The following is a 27,572-nucleotide window of genomic DNA, read 5'->3' on the forward strand; positions in this document are numbered from 1 at the left end:
GGCACAAAAGCAAGCAAAAAGGTCAAAAAAAGAAAACATGTAAGTGATAATGTCAAGGAATACAGACTAGGTTACACTGGAAGCAAGAAAAGGGAAAAGGGTTCAGAAGCACAGTAGCGGAGAACTAGTCCCAGGACTTGCATCTAGCATAACCATGTCCTGGCTTAAACTTTTTGCCTAATTTAAAATTATTTAGTCTGATTATTACCTACTCTTACAGCTCTGTGGCTATGAAAAGGCATGCTGTACTGTGCTAGCTACCAAACTCTAAGTAGCTGGAGGACAAAACACTGACACGAATTTAAAAGCTATTATGTCTCTGAACTGAATATGACAATGAAGCTTCAAGATGATGTTGAATACCTACCAGGGCTGCACTCCTGTGCTACCAAATTAAGAACTTCTACAGCAGCTGGACACTGTTGAATGAATTCTTCACAGAACGAGCTGTCTTCTAACAGCTGAGCCATCACCAGGCATGCTCTTAATGGAAAAATAATACATTTAAAGCATTACAAAAGTATACAATGAGTTCAAAGTTGTCTTTATATGTACTGAATTCAAGACTATTTTAAAAGACAGCGTGCCAACTGATCTATTTCTTTGCCTGGTTGCTTAGCCCTCCATTGGAACTTCCAGTGACAGCTTTCCCCTGCTTCATAATGTTTACTTATATGAAGCATTTGCTCAATTCATTGTCAGTGTTACAAGAGGCACTATTTTTTGTGCTCATTTGAACATCATCCAGGCATCAAATGTACTTAAGGAAGCAAGCAAGAACTTTTGCATTGTCCCCTGTTGTCATATATCAATACCCACAGAGGAAGACAATAAGAACCTGTGCGATTTTCTTGAACATTTGTGTACGGTATCAAAACAGACGGAGGTGCTGCACAAAAAACCAATAACTCACCTGGTTCTTATTTCAGCAAGAAGCCGGACCACTGCCATTACTGGAGTTGAGCCATCTCCTGTTGCAGGAAGTGAGGTGTGAATAGATAGACTTCCCTCCTGAGGAAGCAACATGGACTGGACTGCCTGTACTACCTTCTCAGTAATGGACAGTTTATGAAGAGGCAATGCCTGATGGTGGGGGGGCACGGTAAAAAGTTAAATTCAAGTAGTTAGTTTCTAAGAAATGAGGGCGTTTTATTACCTGGAGTTAATTCTTATTTTGTACTATCACATAACCAGCACCAAACACCAGTTAAAAAAAGAAAAAAATAGAAACAAAACCAAAAAACCCAACACAGTATGCAATGGAACATCTTTAAGTACCAACAGATGAATATCCATGTTACTTGAATGAGAACATAAATATAGATATTGTTAAGATAAGTTTAAAATAATGAGGCAAACTTTACGAATAATCTTTAATCAAAGATGAAACAGACTTTTTACATGCTGTAGATTAATTGCCAGTATGCTGTGACCAAAAAAAGAAATAATTGATATTATACTTAATACTGGATTTCTTAAAACTACCGTACCTCAGATCTTGGAACACAGAGCCTAGATAATGGAATAGTTAATGTGTCTGATGCTTGTGAGGTCTTTCTACCGTCTATACTGGTAGGTGGAAATTTGACCGTTGCTATACCTTCTTGTTCATTAATAGATGCCACAACTCCAATGCTTCCTGCTATTCCTTTACCCAAAACCTACAACCAAAAAAGGTTTGCATAAGATTTAAGGCTTTACAAACAAGAAAGAGTGTTTAACACCACACACAATTAGCGCTGGATGTTTTAGGAAAAAAATAACACACAGTAGCAGTCTCTACAAGTGTTACTGCAACTGCTTCACAATCACAGGCAGTCTGCACACCGCTTCACAAATATGCCAATGCAGGCAAAGCATGGTCAAAAGCACCAGTTCTCATCTAAGGTACAAAACAGGAATGGTGCTGGGTTACCTGAACTTCAGACCCTATTTTAATTGTCTCCTTAAAGCCACCCAGAGCACAAAGGGCAGCTACTGCCTGCCGAGCAATTCTCTGAAGTTTAGCAAGTTTCCTTCCACTGCTACTCCCATTCTCCAAAATACTTTCTGCATATTTCCCAAGTTGTGGAATGTACATCAGAGCCCGAGACAGAACCTGAAGACAGAAGCAAAAATACCAGAGAATGACTTCAAAGCACAATTCAAGCAAAAACCAATACCCCAAGCCTCCAGCCCACACACACAGTCTCAGAAGAATTATTTTTGTTCTTGAAGGGAATTATATAACTTGGAATATTCTAAGTTCTCTGAAGTGTGAACACGATCAAAGCCAGTTCTATTCCCTAGTAACTTTTAGAATCGTGGAGTTACATCCATGGTCTCAGCAGAAGTCTTCACTCGGGGATTTAGCCTAAGCAACAGATTAGGTGCTACCGGATGCAGAGGAACATAAAAGCAGTGGGCTGCACCTTCCAGCCAACACTTCAGACCCTCAGAGGTCATGGCAAAGAGGACTGAATAGCAAAGGTAGAATAACTACCTGGCAAAGCCAAGGTAACTCCCAAGAAAATCAGCATTATTAATTACTGAAAAGTGATAGGTGAATTGCAGAATGGCAATTCCCTAATGCTGGATAATTTTTGATTATTTATTCTACCCTAAGCCATCAGATAGATACTATCTACTAGAAGGGGCTGCTTCTATGCAGTTACACATCCCGGTTTGAAGCATCAGTAGTAGTAAATCAAAAAAGGAGTAGCTTAGGAAATCGCTAATAAATAAGTGCTCTTAACTACTCAATACATGCTTGATGTAGAATTTGATACTTAATCTTTTATTTGCTTACTTTTTCAGCAGTTGTTGTCCATATCTGAGCTGCATTGGATTCTGGTGCCATCAACAAGCTATGTAACAAAGCGATCACCTCTGCTGCCATGCTGTTTGCAACATGACCACTAATGAATGGCCTCACAGGATCAGTCCTATACAGGACAAGAAAGCAAGCTGCCCATTCAAATTTCAAAACAAGAGAAGGAAAAGAAGCTTCCATTGTCAACAACAATATGCAGCACAATAAAAGGGAAGTTTATGAACATCCAGTTTATTTTCTAGAGCACCACAAATACTGATACACAGAAAAGCAGAATTTAGACTTTAAGTACAGCATTGAAGTGACCTACCTGGCAAGCTCAGAATTCCTCTCTCTGCAAATAGAGGTTTGTGCGGTCTTCTTTTTGTCCCCAGTGGACAACCCACTAGTAGCTTCTGGATTGATGGTTTCTATGGGTGGCCCAACACTAACAATTAGACCAGACTGTGCCCACTTAGTTGCCTTTCGAAGAGCTGCAGCAGCTTCTTCTGTAATAACTTCACAGCAGCCACTCTGAAAACAAAATTGCCGTAAGATAAATACTCATTAGGTCTATAAGGCCACACTATGCGATGCATTTAACTCCCCTCCCTCTGCATATGTAGAAGTGCTGAGAACACATCAAAACACCTTCCTGCATATGTATTAGTCACAATCATAAGACAGTTTTAATCTGTTGCTTTTTCTCATCTACGAAGAGATCAGATCAATGTGCATTCATTGCCTTCAATATTCTGTTCTTAGCTTAATGTATAGTTTCTCTTCTCTGATCAAAAAGCCACACATGAGTATTTCCAATACAAACACTCAAGAACGTGTCTGAAAACACACATGAAAATTTAAGCATGTGGTTTAAAATTCGTACTACCGATGTGCATGAAACACTTCAGGAAAGAGACTACTGAAGTGGCTATAACATAACCTACAATGTTAGAAGAAGCATCAACTGAAATTCTTTTTCATCTTTTACCCCTGTATTTACATCAGTAACTATATAACTTCATACATAACGTTAACATTATCTTTCTGAACAGTTCTGTAAATTAAACAACATTTAACAAAGGGGATTTAACATCACTGAAAACCATGAATTCTGACTGGACACCGATTTTTACAATGTTGAGTAATTCTTCAGTTATTCCTTTTCTTACTTTTGTCATGTCGCGATCCATTTTCACCACTTTCTCCATATTGGCTCCAGTTCCTAGTCGGAATGGACGACCTTCTGAGCTACTATTAAAGTGAAAACAAAACACATTAGCTTTGTTTTCATTGGTGGAAAAAAATAGCTGTCCAATTTAATATAATATACATGTTTTCAAATTATTTGAAAGCAACCCTTGCAACTGAATTGCTCAACAGTAATAGAAATACTTGGTAGTCAAGGACATACACAACTGCACTGTAATTACTACAGGAATTTAATACTATTGAATGTAGTTACTTGCATAGCAATTTAACCCTTCCCCCTCAAAAAGAAGCATCATAAAATTGGCTTTTACTGAACACAAACACCTAAGGACTCTGAGTTCACTTAAGAACACCCAACAGTTATAGCCTTGAGTATCATTTTTAGGGCATGGGTTTAAAACCACTTTGGAGTGGGGGAAGATGAAACAAATAACACAAAATGCAAGAGGTGATAGCATTGGCTGTTTGATAGTCAGAGATCTCAGAACCCAGATGTGCACTAAGAGTAATAAAAGCTGTAATCGCAAATTATTATCCAGCATATGCATTATTAAAAGTAATGCTTGTAAAGATATTTTGCTTTGATTCTATTTGTTAGTCCTACATATTCTGTAATACTGTAACAACATACATTCAATTTTTCTGATGAAGTATCATTTAGGTAGCTAATTTTTCATGACTGTTTTCAGACGGATTAAGGTGTTTTTATGTTCCTTTGCTAGTGGCTTAAGTGGCTTGTAAGCAAGGCAAAAACAAAATATCACACTTCCTATCCCCCTCCTCCCTTTATACATCTGAATACTCTGCTTTGTTTCAGCTTTGCTGCTCTCATCATTGCTAAATAGTCTTCTACAAAACAGACAAGTTCAGGAACCACTGGGATTTAAATTTTTTCTGCTGTTGCCTCACCACAAATTCAGCATAGTGGTATGCATTTTTACACAGGTAACAGTACACTGAGTTAATGCTAAACCATTTTTGCATTATATTATTATTCTGCCAGTAACAACAAACTGGGAAGACATTTTGCTTTCCCATTTACTATTATGTCTAGGATACATTTTTCTACAGCTGTAGCACTTAAAAAAAGAAGATAAACTGAACTGCCGAAATTGGTTGCTAATTCCAAGCCAGTGAGTTAAGGTTACCTTAGTAATGGCTGAAGGACTTCATGGGATGACTGGTCTTCCCGTTTATGAATAAAAATAGAAAGTTTACCATCAACTGCCTCACTTTCTTCTCCAGGATCTTTATCACCTTTTATGGAATTTTTAGGGCTGGCTTTTGCCAAAGTAGTATCTGGCTCAGAGGCAGTTGGAGAAAGAACTGTTTGGCACCCTAAAAACAAAAAAAAAAAAACAAAAAAAAAAAAAAAAGAAAAAAGAAAAACACACAACATGAGCTCCACCAACAAACCGTCTTGCCCTTGAAACTAATGCTAACACACCTGAGATGTGTCTAAAACATCACTGTGATACACAACTTAGTCTGAGAACAGTTAAGAAGCAGATGGAAAGTCACAGAAATATCCCATCTTTCAACACTGACATATCACATTTCTTTTCCCACTTAAGCTTTCCATCAATACAAAAGCTCCTTGCAGAAACATGACTTGCTTTGCAATTTCTCAAATTAGCATGACATCAAAAAGATGCTAGTACCTGGTACTACATAATCTGCCAGCTTTGCCAACAGCAGAGAGGCAATCTTGGAGGCTGGGTCACTGGGATCATCCTGTTCACTGTTCAGAGAGGGCACTGAATAACTCCAGGGAGGCAATTCCACATTTCCACAGTCCTCAACACTCATGAGAGGCAGTGCAGCACGACACAACTGGAGGATTATAAGGACCAACTTTGGAGAAGGACGTTGATCTAAGAGAAGTGACAGAAGCTTGGACACACAGGCTGGCTGGCTGAGGATTGCTTTACCTATGTGACTCCTGAAAGGGAAAAAAACCCAACAAACCAGGTAACTGCTGTTTAAAAAAAAAAGAATTGATTTTTGATGATGCTTTTGGAATTAAACACAAATGAATTTACAAGATTTAATTTAAAAAAAATTCAGTGCTGGACAAAATTGTATCTGCAACAGGTATTACATAATCTAATAGCCCTGATTAAACATGAGTATCAGTTTACAATCAAGTTTTATAATGATTTTGAAAGTTACCTTACCTTTGCTACTGTAAAAAAACAAAACCAAAACCAAACAAACCAAACCCAAAAAACAACCCCCAGGAGAACCCTCACCTGCTCTCATACATAGAAAAACATTCTCCAGAGACAAAGGTCTAGTACCTTGACAGGTCATTAAGAAGACTGAGAACATCTTGAAGCGCATCATTTCCTGCAGCTTGATTACCACAACACTCCGTAGCTCTCGCGAGGTGGTTGGTAAGAAGGCTGGAGACCTGACGAGCCAGACCCGAATGAACAGCTTCTGTTGAACCACCTTTAAAAGTAATGCCAGAATACACAATTGTAATCAACAAAAACACTTCCACAGATTTCTTACCCATACACACAAAATAGTAAAAAATATTTTTGTTTTGCTATAGCAAAACTTATGCATATAAACCTGTCTTTAATTAAAAATAAAACCTGTACAACATTATGTCCCATGAGCCAATAGCACAGATAAGTTTATCTATGTTACGGATGAATCCTGTCACAGAAGTAAAGCGTAAGTGATCACTCAGGGTCTCCAAGTTCTCTGGTTATGTCTAGACAGAACCAGGTGGCAGACTTGTAATTATCTGCAACAAACACTCCCGTGAGAAGGAAAAAAAGGAATTAAAAAAACCAAAAAGAAAATCAACTTATTTTGGTATCCACTTTTGTATTCCACAAACCCGCACAGTACTGAAGTCAAATGCCTTTACATTGACACCACGTCACAGGCACTTGGGCAATTCTAAAGCACACAGGAGAAAGACAGTTGGCAGCATTCCTACCTTCTTCCTTCTCCCATTCGACACAGCGATTGGCTAGCACCTGGAAGGCAGCCCAAGCCATGGTGGCCACCTTCTGTTTCTTAGTCTGTTTTTCATTTGAACTGGATTCAGTCTGGCTGCTTAAACTGCAAAGCCGGTCCATAAGTTGTACCAGGCCGCTGCGTACCAAACACTTCTCTTCACTCCTGTAGAAGAAGAGGAATTCAGATTTTACTGAAGTAACTTTTTAGTCACTAGCAACAGACACATGGAAAATTCAGAACTTGCTGTTAACTCAGCAATTAGTTACTTCACTTTGCAGAAAGATGGTTCTGTCTCTCCCTTGCCTTCCCCAGCTGAAATTCTGTATTCTGAGAAAACAGGATGTTCTCAGATACTCCTCATGACAAATAAAAGGAATATATTTATTCCATATAATACTTCTCTTTAAAGGCAAAAGCTAATAAGGACAGCTGTGGATGCCCTCCTTCCCTTCCTGAAAGGAATACTTTCATACCTTGTGTAAGGTATTGTGCATAAGAGGCCAATGCTGTTTGCACAAGCAATGGGGTAGCGAGCACACAGCGAGACCACAGACGTCATCGTCTCTCCAAAAGCTTCCTGGACTTGTTCCACCATCCCACCACACGTGAGCTCTTCAATTCTGTTGGTAGTTAGATATTTGAAATGGCAGGCTTTCTAGGTTAAACAACACGAACAGACTTCCAAATGTAGTTTTAAAAAAAAAATAATAATCGGCACATATTAAGAATTACTCAAAGAATATTTAGAAGCAAAACTGTGTATCACAAACAAAATACTTACAAAATATTTATCAAATTTAAATGACAGTACTACTATAAGCCAAATCTACTACTACCTAATTAACATGAACTTAGAATTAAGTTCAGGACAGTAAGATACTCTATATACGTATCTGTGGTCACATCATCCCAGTATGAAAGGGAAGTTTATCTACTGCCAAATGAAAGCATTTCTTAGAAGTTTCTGCCTTTTTACCACACAGGGTCACACTAATTGTTGCAAGCTTAGTTGTGCCAGCTTGAGCCCTCACAGCTAGTCACTTCTCACGGTTTTTCTTCACACAAAGCAATGTACTACCTTCTAAGAGACAGAAACATTTAATTATTTTCAGAGAAATGAACAAACCTCGGCCCTCCCTGAAGTACCATGGTCACTGGGCCTACAAGATGCGTCACACCACCAACCCGAACAGCCGCCGTCAGCAACTCTCTCATGTGCACTAGGGCTTGCTTCCTTGTATTCCCACGACGCCACCGTGTCTGAGCAGCTAGCAGAAAACCACTGCTGGATACCTAGAAGATTTGGTTTGGTTTTGTTAATGACACCTCCCTTCTTTATGAAGGTTTGAATTTGAAAGTATCATGGTTTAGGACATGTAAAATGACATACCGCTTGGTCAGGATTGGTTCCAATGAAAGCAAACAGTTGCCCCAGTAAAACACTGTATGTGGGTTTATCTCTGCTGTCCTCAATGGTCAGTGACTGGAGAAGAGTAAAAGAGCTGCTTCTATGGCTGGTAACGTGGCGGCGCCTATGAGAATATAGGATAATTACACATGGCATCAGTAAGCTGATCCAATGAAAAAAAATCTGCTATGCTTGCAAAGTTTATGGTGATTTTAACACCACAGGCCACATTATTGTAAAGCAGTTTAATGGAATAAATGCTTGTATACCTTTGACTTGATCTAGCAAACTCAATATCTTCATTACCAATCATTTCTAAGTCAGATGGTGCTGACATACTGCGAAGAAAGACAGGCTGGCGGACTGCATGTGATATCACTTTTGTTTCAGATGCTGATTTACAGGCTGCAGAATATGAAAGAATGTTAGTCCTGGTGTAGGAGGTTCTTTACAAATCACTGTTTTTAAAATCACTGTGGACATGCCAGTGGAAGTTATAACATAGCATGGGGAAAACCCAGTCCAAGCAAGAACTTACATCTCAGTTCTGAGGACTTTCCTGTTTACAGTTAGTTTCAAGTTAGTTTTGATTTGATTAGGTTAAGCATTTTCCCCTCAAAAATTCAGGGGACTAGAGTTTAAATTCGACATACTATTAATCAGACCTTAATTTACCATGTTTATGGCCATCAGAAAACAAAGACAAATTCATTTACTGTAAAAGAATTTATTTAATATGAGAAAGTGCAAAAGAGAAGGTTTAATTTTAATTTAATTTAAAGAGACATAATAAGAGAAAGAATAAATTATATCTTTAGGAAAAAAAGGTACAATGCTGATAGTATGATATGTACCTGGAGTCTCTGCAGGGGTACCAGATATACTTCTTGTGATACCCGACTGTGCCGCAATAGTGACATGTAATAACAGCTCTGCTCTGTTCATCAAGCTTTTAACTAATGTTTTTGTTTTTGCTAGGGGATGAGAGGTCTTCTGTATCAGTGAATTCACTTCTTGAAAAAACTTCTCCCTAAGATTATGAAAGAAAAATAGAAGCAGCAAACTCAATTTTGTTCTAATGCCTTCTGAAATGAATTGTTACTGTGAGAACAGTTATTTTAAAGAAGGCATACAGCGTCAACTATTCTATGCCTTCAAAGCAGAAAAAAACCCCAAACAAGTGATTTGTTAGTAAGTACTAGTAGCTGTAGGTACTAATATAGATATTATATTTAGCTAATATATAGCTAATACATAAAAATATAGTAACAAATATTTTTAGCACAAATGTTTCTAACAATTTAATCATATATTGCTAGACAGACAGAAAAATAAAGTCTTAAAGTATCTGCATCCCTGGTTAGAAGTTCATCTGAATTCCATCCATCTAAATCTGCTCCCAAAGACTGTATTCTTTCTATAGGTCTATGAGCTCTTAATGGAATTAGGCATAAAATGTTTTCGAAACATTTAGCACCAGCTTCTGGTTCACATCTTTAAGTGTCACAAGGTACAATGAGATTCAAGTGCCTAGCTGGATAAGCGTGTGTGTAGGCAACTAACTGCATAACTACCTTTGGAACTCAGTGAAATTCCACAGCTGCTTAAAGCTGCCGCTATTTTAAGTACCTTGCCTAAATGGTACACTCCCCAGCCAAGCTACTAACCTTAATGCCAGGACCACATTCTCAAGATCACTTCCATCAAAAGAAACTTCCTTCATTGAACACAGAAGTTCTAGTTCTTTCATCTTGCTCTAAACAAAGTGAAGGAAGAGGATGAACATGTGTTGAGAGCAGCGTGAAGCATGAGTGCACACAGCAGCCACAATGCTTACCTCATTGAAATGATAATCATAAAAGAAGGGGACATTGTTCTCCAGCTTCCCATGCATAGCGTCATCTACCTCATTCTGCCATTTCTGCTCCAGCTCGGCCACACTCTAATAAAGAGACAAGAATAATACCTATTGCAGCTGTTCATCTTGAGGAGCAGACTTAAAAGAAGAAATCTGAGTACATTTTGCATTCCTGTTTCTAAAATGCTGTTAATACAACTTTATTCTTAAAAAAAGCCTTCTGTTTTATGTAGTTTTATTTTTACCTGCAATTGTCTCTCCATGGCATTTAGCTTCTTGAAGGTCTCTCCCATAATTTTACAAAGTAAATCATATTCTTCAGCATGTTCTTCCTGATACTGGAAATTTATCAGGGACTGGAGTGCATCAACCAAATTCAAATGTTTAATCACACAAGAAACCACCATCTCCTCCATTACTTCTGGCTGAATCACTTCCCTAGGGTTATAGGTAAAGCCAAACTGATTAAGCACGAATAATGGGCAAACTTTGACAATTTATATTCACAATTCACTAGATGCTGCATTCACAAATAAATATCTGCAGGATATTAAATGCATACCACAACACATGACAGGCATGCCACATCCTCACTGCTGCTTTTTTAGCTTGTTCACTTCGGCACCAAACATTTCAAACAAAAGTCAAGTTAGAAAAACAGAGCAAAACAATAACTACTCACTTTATACTAGGTCTAAACTGAGGCCGAGCACGTCCAGAAATTTCCCTGAGTTTTATCATGATTCCTGGAGGCAGTCTAATCCTAGGCAGATCAAAATAGTGTCCAACTGGAGGCACTAGAACATCAGAAGGATATGTAAATTCTCTATCTTCATCTATAGTAAGAGGCAACGGAGAGGGACTGGGTGTAAGGGCTGGAGATATCACACCATTAGCTTCCACCTGCCACTGGCACCTGGGAAAATAAGAACAGATGAAAAGGATTTTCAGTTTTTTTCTTCTCTAACACTCCCTGTTCTTTCAGAAAGACAACGACACATTACAAAGACAGACTACTTATTAATATATTCAGCATGGCTTGTAGCAAGCATAGCCCAATTCTCCTCTACTTGTTCTAAAGAAAACCTCTATTAGAGAGAATACTCCCTTAGTTTTAGGCAACACAGAACTGCTCAACAGACTCTGCAGGAAAAATTATCAAAACTTCATCTTAAAACTTGCACACAACTTGCACACAACTACAAAAGTCACCTTCCCACATGCGGACGCAGATCAAATTTTTTTTTTTTTTTACCTTTGCAATAGTTTAGATCTTAAGAGCTCTTGACAGGTTTCTTCATCTTTGGTAATTTCTGGTCCATTGTATAATATTCGCAGCATAGAACAAGCTAACACAGAAAGACCAAGTGCCAGGTCAACTAAGAACGGCAAGCCTCCTGACACATCCTCTGAAGACTCCTGTAGTAGGAACAGTGATAAGTTGCACTAATCAATCAACCACGAAGTCCTTCCCCAATATATTTCAAGATAGGAGATTCTATATTTCTTATATATAATTTTCTATATAAAAGTTATAGATATTTATCTATCAATTGTAGGTCTCATACAGAGGTATAGCGAAAAAATACTTAACAATTAAAAGCAATATATAACAACTCCTTAAGACAAGAAACAAAGGATTTAAACATTATTTTCCTGAACCAAGGAAGAAAATGTAAAGTTATTTTTGGTTCAGTCATTCTCTGGCGTGCAGATCTGTCATCTCACAGGCCTAGTCCTAGCTTCCTGACAGTGGAGTTCAAGTTTCCTTATGTTTGATCCCAGTGTCCCTCCCCTCTCTTCTTTATAGGCTGGAATCAGCATTCCCTCATTAAATCTCCGCTTTCCAGGTTGTTACAAGATACCCATCTCTCCAAAGAAATCCTGATCTACAAGCAGCAGGGGATATTAAAGTGCCTTCACCCAAGTCCAGTGCCAATAGCAAGAGACAGATAAAGACATACTTGGTAATAACTATCTTCATAAAACCCTAAGCATGATACAGACCATGCCACAGGATATCTCTAGCTAAGAAAGCCAAACGTCTAAAACTTAGGTCCTTTACATTGTAAAAAGATGGTTTGTCTTATTGCCAAAAATTACTGTTTTAAATTTCAAAAGTTCACTTCCAACTTCGAAGTACATTTCTATTTGATTTGGAATGTGTAACAGACAGAAGATAAATTGAAGGTGAACCTCTCCCATGGAATCTGTCATGTTTGAGTACCTGTGCTCGAACAGTGCAAGCAAAGCCCCACATAGCTTTGTCTGGAGTGTTGTGCTCACGACCACTCCGCATTTCAAAGGAGAAGGTGACTGTATCTCCTTCCACCTTAAAATTTTGATGGGGAGGAGGGAGAGGGGGGGAGGGGGGGAAAAAAGAAGATACATTTAAGAATTGATGCAAACAAACAGGCTTTTCATAAAAGTGGCTTCTATTATGGCTTAATGTTTTTAATGACAGTTATCTAAGTATTATTTTTATCTCCAATAATATACTCTGATTTAAGATTCTTCCCTTTTGTAAGGATACCTTTTAGTTGAAAATTTGTTTAATTTTGCTGGTGGCTAACTACATAGTAAAACAAAAAACCAACATAGAATTTATCAATCTGTGTTACTTGGCTTTGATTTTCATCAAAACTCATTCACTGTTTGTCTGCAAGAAACCATGCAATAATCAACAGTTTTCTTCCTGAAGGAAGACAGACATGCTCTTCAAGAAGAATGTCAACACATTAATAGAAGAGTTTGCTAAAAAAACAGTATAAAAATCTATGTCCGAAAAATAAATGAAATTCCATTAACTGCAAACAGCCAAGTGCTTGTCTGAAATTGCTTTACAGGTTTTTACTTCTTGTTTTTCTTTTGGAAATTTTTGTTATGTATATAAGCCCAGTTTTAGTGTAGGGCAATACAGCAGCACAAACATATTAAAAAAATAAATCATACTGCATACAATCTGAGGGAACATAACCGCAAAATTCTTGAAATACTGAATTTTCAAGACATTTGAGATTTTTCTGTCTTAGCTTTACTGTCAAAAGTATCCAACGTAATTTTAAAACCCAACACAAATGGTTGGAAAATTGCTACATTTACGACTTGTTACATTTGTGGGTTACTGTTAAAAAACATGCAGTTATGTCCACAGACCTTGGGAAAATACACATTGCCTCAAATTGTGCAAGAATTTGTCCTAGGAATATATATTTATGATAAAAGTAGTGCCAGTAGAGACTCCAGAACCAAAATGTACCAATAATGAATTCCAGTAAGACATAACAAAACAAGATAAGCTCAAAGAGAAGCACCACACATAACACACAGTTGAGTTTAAAGTTATTCCCCAAGGACACAACAGCTGACTTAAGTGATCTCATCATGGCTGACCAGACATTTAAAAGCTTTGACTTCATTGCTATAAGGGTTAAAATAGACTTGACATTGTTTCCAAAGGGGATTTTTCTATGTTAAAGATTGTTGGATTTTAATACTGTACCTTTACTAAGTCTTTCGGCCAACCAGTTCCTAAGACACTACGGCTGCCATATCCCAGTGTATTGCCTCCATACTCAGCAACCTTCCTACTGTTTGTGTTAGGACCAGCATAGATCACCAACTTCAAAACATAAAATACACTGTTAGACTGTAAGAGAAAAACAAGAAAATCTAATAATAATAATAATACTTAGCACTTACACCGCGCTTTATATTTTCAAAGCGCTTTATCAACATTAACAAATCCTCACAACAGCCCTGTGAGGTGAGTAGGCAAGTATTATTATCCCCATTTTACAGATGGGGAAACTGACGCAGAGAGGAAATTGAGCGACTTGTCCCCGAGGTCACAAAGCAAGTCAGCAGCAGAACTGGGAGCCAAAGTCAGAAGAAATCGTAACTTCCAGTCCTCATGCTGAGCTAACTAGAACATACTGCCCCTCTACTAATAAAGGGATTGATCTTGCTCCCATCAAACTTAGTATTTTGTCAGAGACTTCAGTGGAAACATGATAAGGCCCAAAGTTTTCTGGCAGAGTTTAACCAATAAGGAGTGACATTAAAGATGCTTATAAATAATGGGAGTATCACAGGACTTGCTCTGTGTCAAAGAGTATATGGCAAGAATTAGCAAGCAGCACAAGTAGCTCTAAAGCAAGTAAGTGTTATTAGTTGTGTTCTTGAAATTGAAAATACTTGTTTATATTAATCTATATAAACAAGCTATTTATAATCAAGGGGGAGAAAAATTAACCTGCCCAGTTTAAACAAACTGCTGATGTACAAACAAGGCAGCCAGATTAAAATTTGAGAAATATGGAAAACCAAAAAACAGGAAAACCAAGAAGGAAGTCAAACTTTGACAGTCTGAGCCATCACAAAGTGAGCTTAAAAAAAATAATAAAGGAAGAGTTGGTATGAATTTCTGAGGGGGGGAACACTCAAACCACGCACCCCCCCTCCACCTCAAACCCCCATACCTCTGGAGCCTACTATCTCTCTCCTGTTTTGTAACTACTACTTCTGACACCTTTTAAAGTAACTTCCTAATTACAGAGCCTAACACTTAACAAAAGATCCTCATAATTAACAGGTCTTAAACATTGAAACAATCACTGGATACTATGTTCTGAAACAAATACACAAGAACAATTCAGCATATATTCTTTCTGGATTGTTTTAAGAATAACAGACATTAAACATGCACCTCTTAGAGTCACTTTCTCGCCTTTTTATGTCAACAACTCTTTGTACATTTTCTATTGTTTAGCTAAGTGTAGTCTTAAGATGAAACTCAAGAATTCTTTTGAAGTTATTCACACAAGAAAAAACCTCTCTGCATCCTTGTACTTTACAGGCTTGAAGTAGGCAGGCTGTGGCATTACCGTGTACACTAATAAGCTCTTATCAATAAAAACCTCCTGCATTATCCTGAACATGGGAAATAAGATGCCATAAGAGACAAGGGCAGAAATGATGACAATGGGAAATGCTGCTGATGGAAAGACATACAAAAGAAAGTATTTCTGAATTGGCCCTTGCTTACCTTATCATAATCGTATTGTGAAGAACATCTGTTGTCAAATCTAAGATATAAACAGCGGGCTCCTGGAATATGTACAGTTTCTTTAAATTTATAGTTATCCCTGACGGGATGAACTGTTTCTACTGTCTTGCCAGCAGCCCAGGGAGCAGGGATCTTCAAACCCGTAAGAAAACCTGGTTCTTCTTTCTCTTCCAGCATTCTGAAATCAGAGTGAAAAATTACGTCCTAAAATTCAACACACAGATTTTTACTATATATTCAGACATCAAACTATGAAGTACTAAAAATCACCTCTCAGTATTGATACATAATGACACAAAGTATTGACTCATTTTAGGCACAGATGTGTTGCAGGAAAATATAGAACTTAAGTAGCATGAACTCTGCACATTAGAGATAACTATGCCAATCTCTGACCTGTAAAATCTGAACTTTTCCCTATGCTTTCCAAATTATGGTAAACAAGCTAAGTAGCACCATAAAAAAAATAAATGGTACTATATATGGATTCTAACACACACTTAGTAGCATAAAAAACCTCCCCTCCTGGGACAGCACCCAAAACTGATTACACTGTCATAAACCAATATGCCTAATATTTCACTGAAGCTTGTAATTTGAAGGAGGACTGAAAATAAATTCTTCAGAGTTTTCACACAGTACATTACACATTATCACAAGTTGTTTAATACAACAAATTCTGCAACACTGCAAATAGCTATGATAAGCATTTCTTATTTAATTTAGCTGCGTGTTTCTGAGCAGAAGCTGTATAACTTTGAGCTAAGACACACTATTTAAATGCAGGACTTAAAATAGTTATATTTCTCTACATAAATTAAACCATTTAATACCTTTCCAATGTTTTTCATACTATCTTATGCTGCCAGAGCAATTTACATTTTCTCATGATGGTCTTCCTTAGTCTAATTTATTCCAAGATGCACATTTAGAATTAATTCCTAATGCTTGAGGGGAGGAGAAAAACAAAACAAACCATAGCCTGTGTAAAGTACCTGAAGATACAAATCATTTAATTCTATATGCAAAAAAAAATTAGAATTAATTGCCTTTTGTAAAAGCTTATGTATCTCTAAGACAGCCTCACAAACAATTACAGCTTTGCCTTTAAAAAAAAATAAAAATATTGATGCTTTAAGATTTATCCCACAGCAAGGGTCAAATGAGCATTACAGCTAAGGTATTTTATCCCAGGAAAAAGATCTAGATCTAAAGAAAATCACCTCTCATCAGGTAACAGCTTCCCCTTCTGTTCTGATGCACCACTGGGGGAACTGTGCAGTTCTGAGAAAACTGGAGACTGAGTTTTAAGCAACAGTGCAGTCTGTGGCACAAAACAGAGTGTTAGAAACATGCAACCAGCAAATCATTTTAAGACTTCATCATTGAAATATATTAACAATCACACTGTATGTTGTTATTGACAATAAATCACCACCTAGTAGCTGTTGTACCCAGTCAAGTTTAATATCCAGCATTATCAGCTTTTGTAGCTGTTGAGCAATTCTTAAATTATGATCTGTGGATTGCTTATTGCAGAAAGTTGACCAAGATCCACAGCATTTTAGTACATGCATGCCTCAATTTTTTATTTTGTAGACAAATTCTGACACAAAGACCGTACCTGACTTGTGTAAAGGACCAGCTGCACCAGCTGAGGCATCAAGGCATCAGCCATAGTTAGAGTCTGCAAATTTGGATGCATCAGAGATGTCAGTAGGACAGGAAGCAGATGACCAAGCATAGTAGCCTTTGTAATTTGCTCCAGGCCTTTTAATCTGCAATGAAAGTGAAGGTTTACAGAGTAACAACTATTTTCATAGAGTATCGCTACTATTTTTAGTCATCCGTTTAATCTCGTAACGGATTGCGTAAGTAGGCAATTCAAAATTCAGCAGAGAACATTTCCATTATATTTAAAAATAAACCCCAAAACTTACTATCTTGAAAACATTACCCTTTCTCCAGTGTTAGCAACCTAGTTTTTGCTCTCAATTCTTACTTAACAATGATAGACCAGAAGACAGTAAATCAAGAGTTTAATAATTACTTAGAAAATTATAAACTCCCACGGGCATGGGATGAAAGTCCACATCAAACACAAATGTATCTGCTCAGTATGTATATCAGGCTCCTAGCACACATAGCTCAAAAGTACTTGAAAAGAATCTGTAGCTACAATGATATATTTGAGCGTGAAGCCTATCTGAAAATACCTCAAAGGAATTGTGTATTGTCAATAAACAAAACTAATCTTGCAGACACAGAAAAGCATAGAAACAGAAACCTGAAACAACTGGGAGAGGGAGGTGTTTGTTTAAGGAGAGAAAAGGTTCACAGCTTTTGTTAACATCCCATTCCCAACATATATTTTTTAAGGGGAGGGAAGACATGGAAGTGCAAGGTCAAGCTATCTGATGACACATGCAGGATATCAACAACATCCAAGACTTGTCATGGATAAAATATCTAGTCCAGCTACTAGAGATGTAATAGTCAGGAATTTAAAAAATTAAAAAAATTTTCTAGCTTACAGGAATATTCCCAGCTGACTAACTAGTACGTTACCCTGCTCATAAAGAGCATTGTAACTGGCTAAAACCTTACCAACTTGAAATTTCTATAGATTATCAAGCTAGTAGTACCGACATGAAGTGTCTGATTCTAAATTCTTCAAAAGATAAGTGCTAAGCAAATGCTATAGTAAGAAACAATTCCTATACATTCAAAGAGCAATATGAAGCGATAAAGAATAAGTAATACTAACTGTGCTTGTACAATAAGACACAAAAAGCAACAGTTTACTGTTTGCAAGTTAGCACGCTCCTATTTGTCTTACCTTTGCTCTCTATCAGAAATGTCACTGTTTATTAGTGCTGTAGTGACTTGTTGCAGCATTTCTAAGACTTCATCACATCCTGTCAGAATTTGCGTAGCAAGAGACAAAATGCTGGTCTTTAGCTCCTAGGTACAAAAAAATTTACAGGATACTTAAATTATTAGAGAATACCAAAAAAAGGACAACAGAACAAAACGATGGATTTCTAAATTAAAAGAATGATAATGTGACCTGGCAGGCCTGCAGCAGTAGATTCATCCAAGACTTAAATTTGATTAATGCTAAGCCCCAAAGTGCTGGGAGAAACTAGGTGCATATTTTACAGGATGCACATCCCAGTTTCTAGAGGGAAGGAATCCCCAAGTCCAGCACAGGAGAGAGAGCTGTTAGCCAGCCAAGGTACAGCATTGGTGACAGAATGTCCTAGCACGTATGAGGAGCACTGTAGAGAGAGAAACTGAACAATGAAAACATGGGTGAATAGTGAGACAACAACAGTACTACAGTATTTAGCATTTACTCAATGAGCCTGAACCAGTAATTTTCAACTGCAGCAGATTACAAGCACATGAAGTCTCCAAGAGCAGCAGACAAAATCAGCTTAACAAACCAGAAATTCAGAAGTCAATAGCATTATAGAAGAACTGTTACTGTTACAAAAACTACTATGACAAGACAGCCTGCATGCTAGGACAAATGTGGCTTCTCTGAGTTCATTCAAGACTATTCCAGCAGTAATATCAGATTACACCATTTTAATGGTGTAATACAACCTTACACCGGCAAAGCAACCACTGTCTGCAAACCTTGCCACAAACATAACTCACACTATTTCAGACAACAGATGTAGGTGGTTCTACATAAGCTTTACAAGTTAAAACTGCAAAAAAGCAGAAGCCAGGTAAGCAAATGAGAAAACCCTTTCCTATTTAAATCCGAAAAACATTTTTTCAAAGACCACCTAAGTGATTTGGAGAAGAGAAAGTGGGGAGTGGGTGCGTGGGGATGTAATATGTCCAGAAAGGATTCCTGGTACATGAATTTTATTACTGCATTTGTTAATTAAAATACATTCTTAACCTCATTGTATGTATATTTAGGAAGGGAAGTGTCTCCTCTCACTGACAATATACAACCCAAGCTGCAATACTGAACACAAAACAATTGCAGACTTTAGCTGGAGAACAGGAAAAAACTGTCCACCGTAATTTAACTTTATCAAGAGGAAAAGAATCAACAAAACAGCATAAGCAGAATATACTGCAGAAACAAGAGGTGTCGCAGGAACACTGACTGTAGAGCGCCATACTAGAATAAAACTTGGTGTTTACCTGTACCTTCAATGTCTCTCCCTGCAAGGAGCTGTCACTGTCATCATTTTCATCAGGTTTAATCAAAATAGTGTTACTGAGGAGGTGGTTCTGTACAGCCATCAGATACCGCAAGCACGAAGATGCAGCCTTTAACATAAATAAGTACACTTTATCTAAACTCTTTAATTAACCTTGATGCAGGCAATCCTTGTACTTAGATATATAAAAGAAGAAAAAATGTTGAGGGAGAGGACAAACAAAAACAAAAACTAAGTTTCCCTTGAACAGATTTTTTTTTTGCTGATTTAACACAAGCTTGTTAATACATATAAGAAAAGAAACTAGTGCCAAAAGTTGAATTTTGTGAAAACTTGAAAAACATATAAAGAAGCAGTACCATTTTGAGTATGTAACATTATAGTAATATTCAAGTACTGTAACACTGATTAATTCTTAGAAGATAATGCCACCACAGAGCTAAATTTAATTCACATTCCTGAAGACGATGGCTCTCCATGCTACTCCTCCTTCCCCACACTCCTGCTGCACAGGCCATCACCGCCTGTCCCCTCCTCCCAATGTTTGCATACCAGTTCCCCCAGCTTTGCCATCAGCCATATCAGGGAGCTGATCCTGCTAAAAACATATATGCATACTTTTACCATTAAATAATAGTCAACTTTCATTTTTGTCTGTAAATGATAATCCTTTCTGCTTCTATGAATCATTACACACGTATAAAATGAGTTTATTTGGGTTTTTAAGTTGTTGTAATGCTTTAAAGAAATGCTTTAAATATTGAAATACACAAATTTCCTTTAAATTGAAACAGCTAACAGAGCAACCGGAAAATATATCCACATATAAACCTCTTTGAGCATTGCTGTACAATGTACTCTGCTGTAAGAAATTGTTTCTTCTTTCCCTGTGCAGCATGAACAAGGTAAATTCTTTTTCTGTATATAAAACACACAACTACAAAAGTTTCACCTCAACATACTACATGAAGATGAGGGATTTAAGGAGCAAAAGAAGCCAAAAGGCAAATATACTTTTAGCAAAATACATTTTACTTACAGGCACAGTTGAAAGCAGCCTTTGAAAATCATCTTTAGATACAGTTTGGCACTTGGTGATTAAGACACAAGATTCTCGGACAACAATCTTGAGAATGTAGTGCAATAGCTCATCATTTAGTCTTCAAAAAATGCAAGCAAGATGTAAAATTTTAGTAGTCTAATTATACGGTGTATTTTTTATAGCTCATTTCAAAAAAATTCTGCAAGCTATATCACAAATTACGTGAAACTAAAAACAAACACCTTTTCAGAGATTCAGACACAATGAAAACCAAGCCCAAAATGTTTAACCACAATCAATGCAACAGATGACCAGTGATTTCCTGTGCTGTGCTGATAAGAATCTGACTTCCAATGACTTCCAAAAAACCAGACTCCTCCCAACTTGAACAGGTATCTGAAATTGATAGTTTTACTGCTGAAAAGTTACTTAACATAGTGATATGGAGAGCAATGTCATAATGTCATACTTATGAATTAACATCCACATTTACCATACACATGGTAAAGAGCAGGGAATACAAACTAAGGCTGCATACAGAATTCTCCTAAGATTCCTCTAAAATGTCAACTCTCCCTTGTCCTGATGAAATTCAACCCACTACAGACACAAAGAGATAATTTCAGGTCACACTGCTTTTTATCTTACTGGCAATTTCAGCAGAATTTTATGCAAGCTTACCCAAAGCAAATAACAGAAACATAGACTATACATGGGGAGGAGGGGAAGCATATTGTTGCATTTTACCTATAGTGATCATCATCTTCACTTCCAAATCTGTTGTTCTGAAGCTGTTCAGCTAAATTAGTCAGGATAACGTCACGAAGTTGGGAGAGACCACTATTTCTCTCTCCTAAAATGGAATGCAAAAACTTTTTCAAAACAGCATTCTACAGAATTAATTTATTTTTACTTAACCTTAGATATCTTGCTTAATATATACTACACTTCTCAGAAATTACTCTGTTTACAGTGTAACCCAATTCCCTGTTGATATTACAAGACCATTAAAACTTACTCTGCACGTAGCACTGTTTTAAATTCCAAAGACTCTGACACACAAACACATTCCTATGAAGTAACAAATTACTGTGTATCAGCTGCTTCTAAGCCCAGACTCCCATTTCATGATGAACGCAAATAGACCATTACTCTTTCACTAAGGACTAAAATTACCTCTGGTTACTGTGTAATTGCCATGGGTAACATTAACTGCTAACTAGGTGTTCTAAAATACAACCTGTACAAGAAACACTACTAATAGTGACAAAGCAGAACTTTAATCCTGTTCAATTTCAAACAGCTGCCCGACTGAGACAAATTTTTCTTTTCTACAGTTAACATACACTTGACCATGTAGCCATTCAGAAGGCAGCTTCAGAATTTGATGTATTCATAATTCCCTAGAATAGGATGGGTTTAAAGCAGACTAGAGCTCAACGTTTTGAACTGTTCTCCCTCCAGAGGTTGAAAACAAAACCTGAAAATATTTCTCAATAGAAAAAACACACACTCTCAAGTGTCAATAAGACATTCTCACCTTCAGTTAAGACCAATTTCAATAAATTATTAATTTCTGCTTCTCCAGGATACAGGATATTTAAACCAGAGCTTTTAAAGAAAAAAAAAAATCACGTATTACTTAATGCATTTAAAAGCAAATGAAGTAATTTCAATAAACACAGAATCTCAGCTTAGTATCTGATGTAACATTTAAAATTACTACATAAAAGCTCCTTCCAACTTAGAAAGGCATCCTCCATATTTTAACATTAGTATTAGTCATAAAATTAGCAGCTGCTTTCTCCAGAAACTCCTTGGGTTTTTTGTTTATTGTTTAGGTCCCAAAGCTTCTCCAAGAGCTGTTTGCTTCCCTCTCAGAAGCTCCACATTAATCACTTGTATATACGACAGTATAACCTTTTTTCTAAGAAACAGACATATCAGAAAAAAATGGATGGTGGCTTAGAAAACGACTCAACTCTGGTGATGGGGTAAGAACTGTGGCTTACCTGTTATAAGAACAATGGCAAATGCAAAAGACTTAATCAAGAAGTCACTACTGTTACAGTTTTATACTTATTAAAGACTGGCTCCTTATGGAAGTCTTAGTTTACGCTACACAGAAGATTCTAGAACTAGCATTTCAGAAACAACACAGCTATGCATAAATACTCCCTGTGGAGATACTTCTCCCCTCTAACTTGTGATGAACTTTGTCCTTTCTACACGAATTACCACATCAAGATAGATCACTGTAACTTAAAAGGAGTACTCCGTGACTGTCTGAAGCATTGAAACTATTACAACAGGTTTTCTTCTTTTCCTTTTTCCCTTTTCTTTCTAAATAATAGTCATAGAAAAGAAAACTGGTATGTTTTTCAGCTTCACACTGAGAGCAGAGATTATTGCAGCTTCCCTCCCTCTGGCTCATGCTGACCAACTTGCGATACAAACATCAGGAAAAGTTATCATACACTGCAAGCCAACTTTGAGGTTTCCATTGGTATCGGAATCCCCCAATGAGAAAACAGGAAAAAGGAGATATTACCTAATGCCCACCTCTGATTTTTTTTTTTTTTTTAATTTTTTTTTTAAGTCACTTAAGGATATAGTGTTAAACATGGGAAAAATGCAGCAGCTGTCCATACAGTTGACCGGATACACTTTTCTGTCAAAAAGCAAGACCCTGAAAATGCTAGATAATCATACTAAAGATACGCTATTGTTCCTCACTCAGAGTTGCATAAAACCACTGAAATTCGGAGTGTCATGATTCACACAAAAAAAAATGCAGGTTGATCTTCAGAAGACTTTGTTATCAACCTTTGGAGCGCTTCCCACTTGAAAGCAGATTATATTTGTACTTAGGACATTTGAGACAGCATTCCCTGTCCTTGAGATCTACATTAGCTCCTTTTCATGAGACACAAACGCTTTTTGCTCGCTTTTCTGTACTTAGTCATTCTGATATTTTGACAAGCCAGAGAAAGGAAATTACACAGCCTCAGGTTCAAGAGATACAGTACCTAATATCAAGTGGAGCTACTGCAACCACCCTGTTTCAAGTGTTTGATGACCTGGGCTACTAGCCCAGAGACATCATGTCCACCCTTGCACTAAAACAAGATTCTTCTTTTTTAAACTTAAACCTGACTTTCTCAAGACAGTTTTACTACCCTGCCTGTGATTTTCCCTAGGCCTTCCTTCCATCTTAAAGCAATTCCTCAAGTATTATTCATTCTACTTCCCCTTACATTTCTTTTGTTTAGGAGAAATTCAGTATTGTCATTTGAAACACTGGTATAACAGCTGGCATTAGCTTTGCCTATTCCAGAACCAATAAACTATATAAACTAAACATGGAAGTCATTCCAGCCATCACGGAAATGCAGAAAATTTTGCTTGAGTTTAGCAGCTACAATCTAATAAACATTAAAAAACAATTTAAAGGAAGCCAATAAAAAGCAACAAATGAAAACAAGTACAGAAAGTAATTACTATCTGTTATTTCATTGTCATGACAAACACATATTTCCCTTCTTCCACAGATATAAATTCTAATAATTTTATTATACTATGCCAACCTAAATTTTATCATATTAAAACTAAGTGGCTAAATAAATTTGAATGTTCATCTAGTACAACATTTTCAAATGATCTAAAATCTAAATTAAATTTAATTTGACAAAGCAGATATTTACCTAATGGCTAGGCAAACCTCCTTCTGAATTTCAGAGCAAATCTGATCCCTTGGTGCCATCAGTAACTGCCAAAGTAATAGGCCAGACCTTCTAACAATATCTCTGTTTCTTTCAGTTTGTGGACTGAAGAAAAATTTAAAAACGACCTAAGAAAAATTAAACAAAAGATTAAAAACTTACACATTGTTCACATTAACTCTTTTTCTACAGTCAGTCTCTCAAACTATTTGTCTAGGTCACTAGAAATCCTAGAGTCAGAAACTGACTTTGGATAAAAAAAAAAAAAAAAAAAGAGAGAAAGATAAAGAAATAAGAAAGTAACCTCTCTGGATTTTATTTTGATTTGTACAGGTAGCAACTACACTTATATTTAAATTTGGACTCTTAAATGGGTGTACGAGATACTGCAAAGCCACTGTTAAGTCAATCTCCATTAAACTGAATGCAATGGAGAAAAAAGCCCTTATAAAATCAAGTGGTTACCTGTATTCTAAAGCAACGTTTTTGTCTTTAGTGTTTGTTATGAAGTACATATAACATGCCCTTGTACCTGAAAGACAACCAGGATGCAGCGTATTATGCAAGTATCTCCATTCACCATAGCTTTTTCCATAATGTCACATATACTGCTGAGATGATGTGCTTCAATTGGATGTTGCTTGCCCAAAAAATTTGTTATGGGAAGATTGTTGCTGGCTGCAAGCAGGTTGAGTTGGTGGATACACATGGCACCAACATGGTGCAGTAACTGGTTAATAACCTCATTTGTGGTTGTTGCATCTCCTAGAAGAATAAAAGTGGTTCAAATGCTGTCTACAAACACAGGCTATAGCATTAGCATTTGCTTCTAAAATGCAATATATCACCCTCGGGACACCCGTCTACAAGACAAACAAAAGAATTACCCACATCACTTTTTTAGTCTGATAAAGGTAGCAAGAAACTGGAAACTTCCAAACATGTCTTGCATTTTGCTTTTCCTTTCTTAAAGCAAAGATAAGCCATGACCAGTATTTATAGACACCTTTTCAAGAATGAACTCAACTTCTAGTACCAGATTTCAGAAAACAGTTTCTGTGCACTATTCTGTGATAAACATACATTCCGCTTTCACTTTGTATAAACTGCTGACTTGTAGGTTTACCTCACCTTTGGGCTCTGTTATGATGTGACTGACTCCCAGTCTCTGACAGACACAATGGAATGCCTGGTTCCCGGGATTGCACCACTGATCAATATAATCATTAGAGCACGTCCATATCATGTTATTCATAGTATCATAACAAGCACCTAAGGAAAATATTTGGACATCAAATTTTACAATGTTTTTTAGAAAACCAGACAAAACTATTTTTACAGCATATATAAAACCAAATTACTTGCATTAAAAGTTCTGTCATGGGACAGCAATTTAGTAACAATGCATTGGAATGAAAACCATTAAATGGAGATTTGTTAAAGGAATTAAGCGAATGCACATCCCTCTTGATGTTTGGAGCAGATGTACAACAGCATGTGTTTCAGGTGAATATTCTACCAGTTGTTATTTATAAGTACATAACATATAATTCCTCCACAAACTTATCACACACTGCCACAGGACATAAAGTAAATATAGCTAAGTCTGGCATCAGACACTAATAACTTCTAGGAAAAGTACAGGGGAAAGAGTTTCAAATTTATTTTACTACAGCTATTGGCAATTTTGGACTTTAGAACTTTTTTTAAAGGCCTTGTGGTATAAACAAAGTAGCTTTAACAAAACTGACAGTTTGCACAGTGCAACTGTTAAAAAAATTTAAGCTTAGAGACTCCTCTCCTGAAAATCTGTAAAGTCTACAAACACAGGCAGGTCCAAAACAGTAAAAGGAAAGGGATTAATGGATTATAGACACAAATGTTCTATGATAGAGGCATTTACCATACTTCAAAAGTTCAAAAATAACCTATACGTCTATGTGTTTTAAATGACTGAGGTAAATTTCCAGTTAACAGTAGCTAACAGGTTAACATACAATTATACCTATCCATGCGTCCTAGCATTCAGAATGTTATTTAAAACTATTTGCCCAAACATTTTTGAGAAATACATTCTTTCTTAAGCAACATAAAAACACTGCTTATTAAAATGCTAGCAATGCTATGCAGTGTTCAAGTAGCATTGTTCAAATGATTTTATAATACCAAGCAGGTTAAAAAAGGAAACAAAAAGAAAAGAAAAAAAAAAAAAAAAAACCTCCTGAAGAAAACACTCATGAAGTTTCAGTCAAAGTGACAGGGAAATCAGAAATACCTGCAATGTCTTTCCAGCTAAGATGCCTATATGTATCTTCAGATAGAGGTAAGATACTCATAACTTTGTAGTACCTTACAGAATAAGCAGGGCATAAAAATCACACTTCTTTCAAGATTCCTTTCTGCTACAGAAAACTATTTTCTTGAGCTTGTGTGCAGCTGAAACTGCAAGAGCAAGATACTGGAAATTCCTTCAGGGAATTCTGAACTTTCAAAAATGTAAAATTTACAAAATATGACCACAGACATGAAACCCCACCAACTGCAGAGTTGCTTACTGCAACATTATTTAGAATCTAAGGGTTGGATATGTCTAGTTCTGAAACATTCCCAAGAAAAAGATCTACTTCTTACCAAGTCCTGGAACTAAAGCACCACGTCCCAGTGAACTTCCTGCAGCATCAATGAGATCTGCTCGGCTTGTGAACTGCCCATCCGAAATATTGAACACCAAGCTTGAAGCAAGAACTATACAGAAAAAAAAAAAGTCTCCAATAAATTTCCGAGACATTTATCATATTTCTGAAACCCAAGTTTGCCACACATGTATTTAACTTACTTTTTAAAGATGACAAAGCACTTGTTCCTCCAAAGAGCGAGCGTGTTGCAGAACTGCCTGATCCACCTGGAGGTGGGACCAACATCACCAAGTACGTTCCACATGTGTATATGGGAGTCTTCCTTAACATTTTCAGTGGCAGCCCACAACTAGTGTTTGCAGCTGAAATATTACACAGAAAACCAGAACATCAACATGCATTTCTTCACAACATTAAAGCCTCATAATAACAGGCAGCAAACAAAGCAGATTTCTATTTAGGGCTTCAAATAAATCAATACAGAAATTCTTTAAGCTACATTCTGCAGCATTTAGAAGTTGTATACAAGGGCAGCCTCATAATCCCACACATTCAGCATCAATCTCTACAAGGATATAAAGAATTTCACAGTTAGCGAAACTAACAGTTTAGTTTTATTTAACTAGAAAGAACAACTTAAAAAGACAGCAATATCATTTCCAAACC

At 36.9% G+C, this 27,572-nt stretch overlaps 1 protein-coding gene across 7 annotated transcripts in view; it reads right to left on the bottom strand.

Moving 5' to 3' along the window:
* Nucleotides 1-27,572, bottom strand: part of HECTD4 (HECT domain E3 ubiquitin protein ligase 4) — a 76,677-nt gene that overhangs the window by 26,617 nt on the left and 22,488 nt on the right. For 2 of the 7 annotated variants that reach the window (XM_037375625.1, XM_037375630.1), the window contains exons 9-44: nucleotides 27,107-27,268; nucleotides 26,902-27,015; nucleotides 25,402-25,542; nucleotides 24,803-25,035; nucleotides 24,253-24,398; nucleotides 22,089-22,159; nucleotides 21,296-21,401; nucleotides 20,546-20,666; nucleotides 19,487-19,615; nucleotides 18,156-18,280; nucleotides 16,941-17,094; nucleotides 16,540-16,640; nucleotides 15,296-15,494; nucleotides 13,751-13,897; nucleotides 12,476-12,580; nucleotides 11,504-11,667; nucleotides 10,931-11,164; nucleotides 10,494-10,686; nucleotides 10,228-10,332; nucleotides 10,058-10,146; nucleotides 9,245-9,420; nucleotides 8,660-8,795; nucleotides 8,373-8,514; nucleotides 8,109-8,275; nucleotides 7,456-7,602; nucleotides 6,960-7,144; nucleotides 6,304-6,457; nucleotides 5,665-5,945; nucleotides 5,152-5,341; nucleotides 3,964-4,045; nucleotides 3,123-3,325; nucleotides 2,789-2,924; nucleotides 1,916-2,098; nucleotides 1,491-1,661; nucleotides 914-1,083; nucleotides 368-483 (exon numbers count right to left, since the gene is read on the bottom strand). In XM_037375625.1, the coding sequence (XP_037231522.1) occupies nucleotides 368-483; nucleotides 914-1,083; nucleotides 1,491-1,661; nucleotides 1,916-2,098; nucleotides 2,789-2,924; nucleotides 3,123-3,325; nucleotides 3,964-4,045; nucleotides 5,152-5,341; nucleotides 5,665-5,945; nucleotides 6,304-6,457; nucleotides 6,960-7,144; nucleotides 7,456-7,602; nucleotides 8,109-8,275; nucleotides 8,373-8,514; nucleotides 8,660-8,795; nucleotides 9,245-9,420; nucleotides 10,058-10,146; nucleotides 10,228-10,332; nucleotides 10,494-10,686; nucleotides 10,931-11,164; nucleotides 11,504-11,667; nucleotides 12,476-12,580; nucleotides 13,751-13,897; nucleotides 15,296-15,494; nucleotides 16,540-16,640; nucleotides 16,941-17,094; nucleotides 18,156-18,280; nucleotides 19,487-19,615; nucleotides 20,546-20,666; nucleotides 21,296-21,401; nucleotides 22,089-22,159; nucleotides 24,253-24,398; nucleotides 24,803-25,035; nucleotides 25,402-25,542; nucleotides 26,902-27,015; nucleotides 27,107-27,268 (5,478 nt within the window). Of the gene's footprint in view, nucleotides 1-367; nucleotides 484-913; nucleotides 1,084-1,490; nucleotides 1,662-1,915; nucleotides 2,099-2,788; nucleotides 2,925-3,122; nucleotides 3,326-3,963; nucleotides 4,046-5,151; nucleotides 5,342-5,664; nucleotides 5,946-6,303; nucleotides 6,458-6,959; nucleotides 7,145-7,455; nucleotides 7,603-8,108; nucleotides 8,276-8,372; nucleotides 8,515-8,659; nucleotides 8,796-9,244; nucleotides 9,421-10,057; nucleotides 10,147-10,227; nucleotides 10,333-10,493; nucleotides 10,687-10,930; nucleotides 11,165-11,503; nucleotides 11,668-12,475; nucleotides 12,581-13,750; nucleotides 13,898-15,295; nucleotides 15,495-16,539; nucleotides 16,641-16,940; nucleotides 17,095-18,155; nucleotides 18,281-19,486; nucleotides 19,616-20,545; nucleotides 20,667-21,295; nucleotides 21,402-22,088; nucleotides 22,160-24,252; nucleotides 24,399-24,802; nucleotides 25,036-25,401; nucleotides 25,543-26,901; nucleotides 27,016-27,106; nucleotides 27,269-27,572 lie in introns of those variants that run through there. The other 5 variants (XM_037375628.1, XM_037375626.1, XM_037375627.1 and 2 more) reach the window with 5 other exon arrangements.

Source organism: Falco rusticolus, chromosome 1, assembly GCF_015220075.1.
Source record: "Falco rusticolus isolate bFalRus1 chromosome 1, bFalRus1.pri, whole genome shotgun sequence".
Classification (NCBI taxonomy): domain Eukaryota; kingdom Metazoa; phylum Chordata; class Aves; order Falconiformes; family Falconidae; genus Falco; species Falco rusticolus.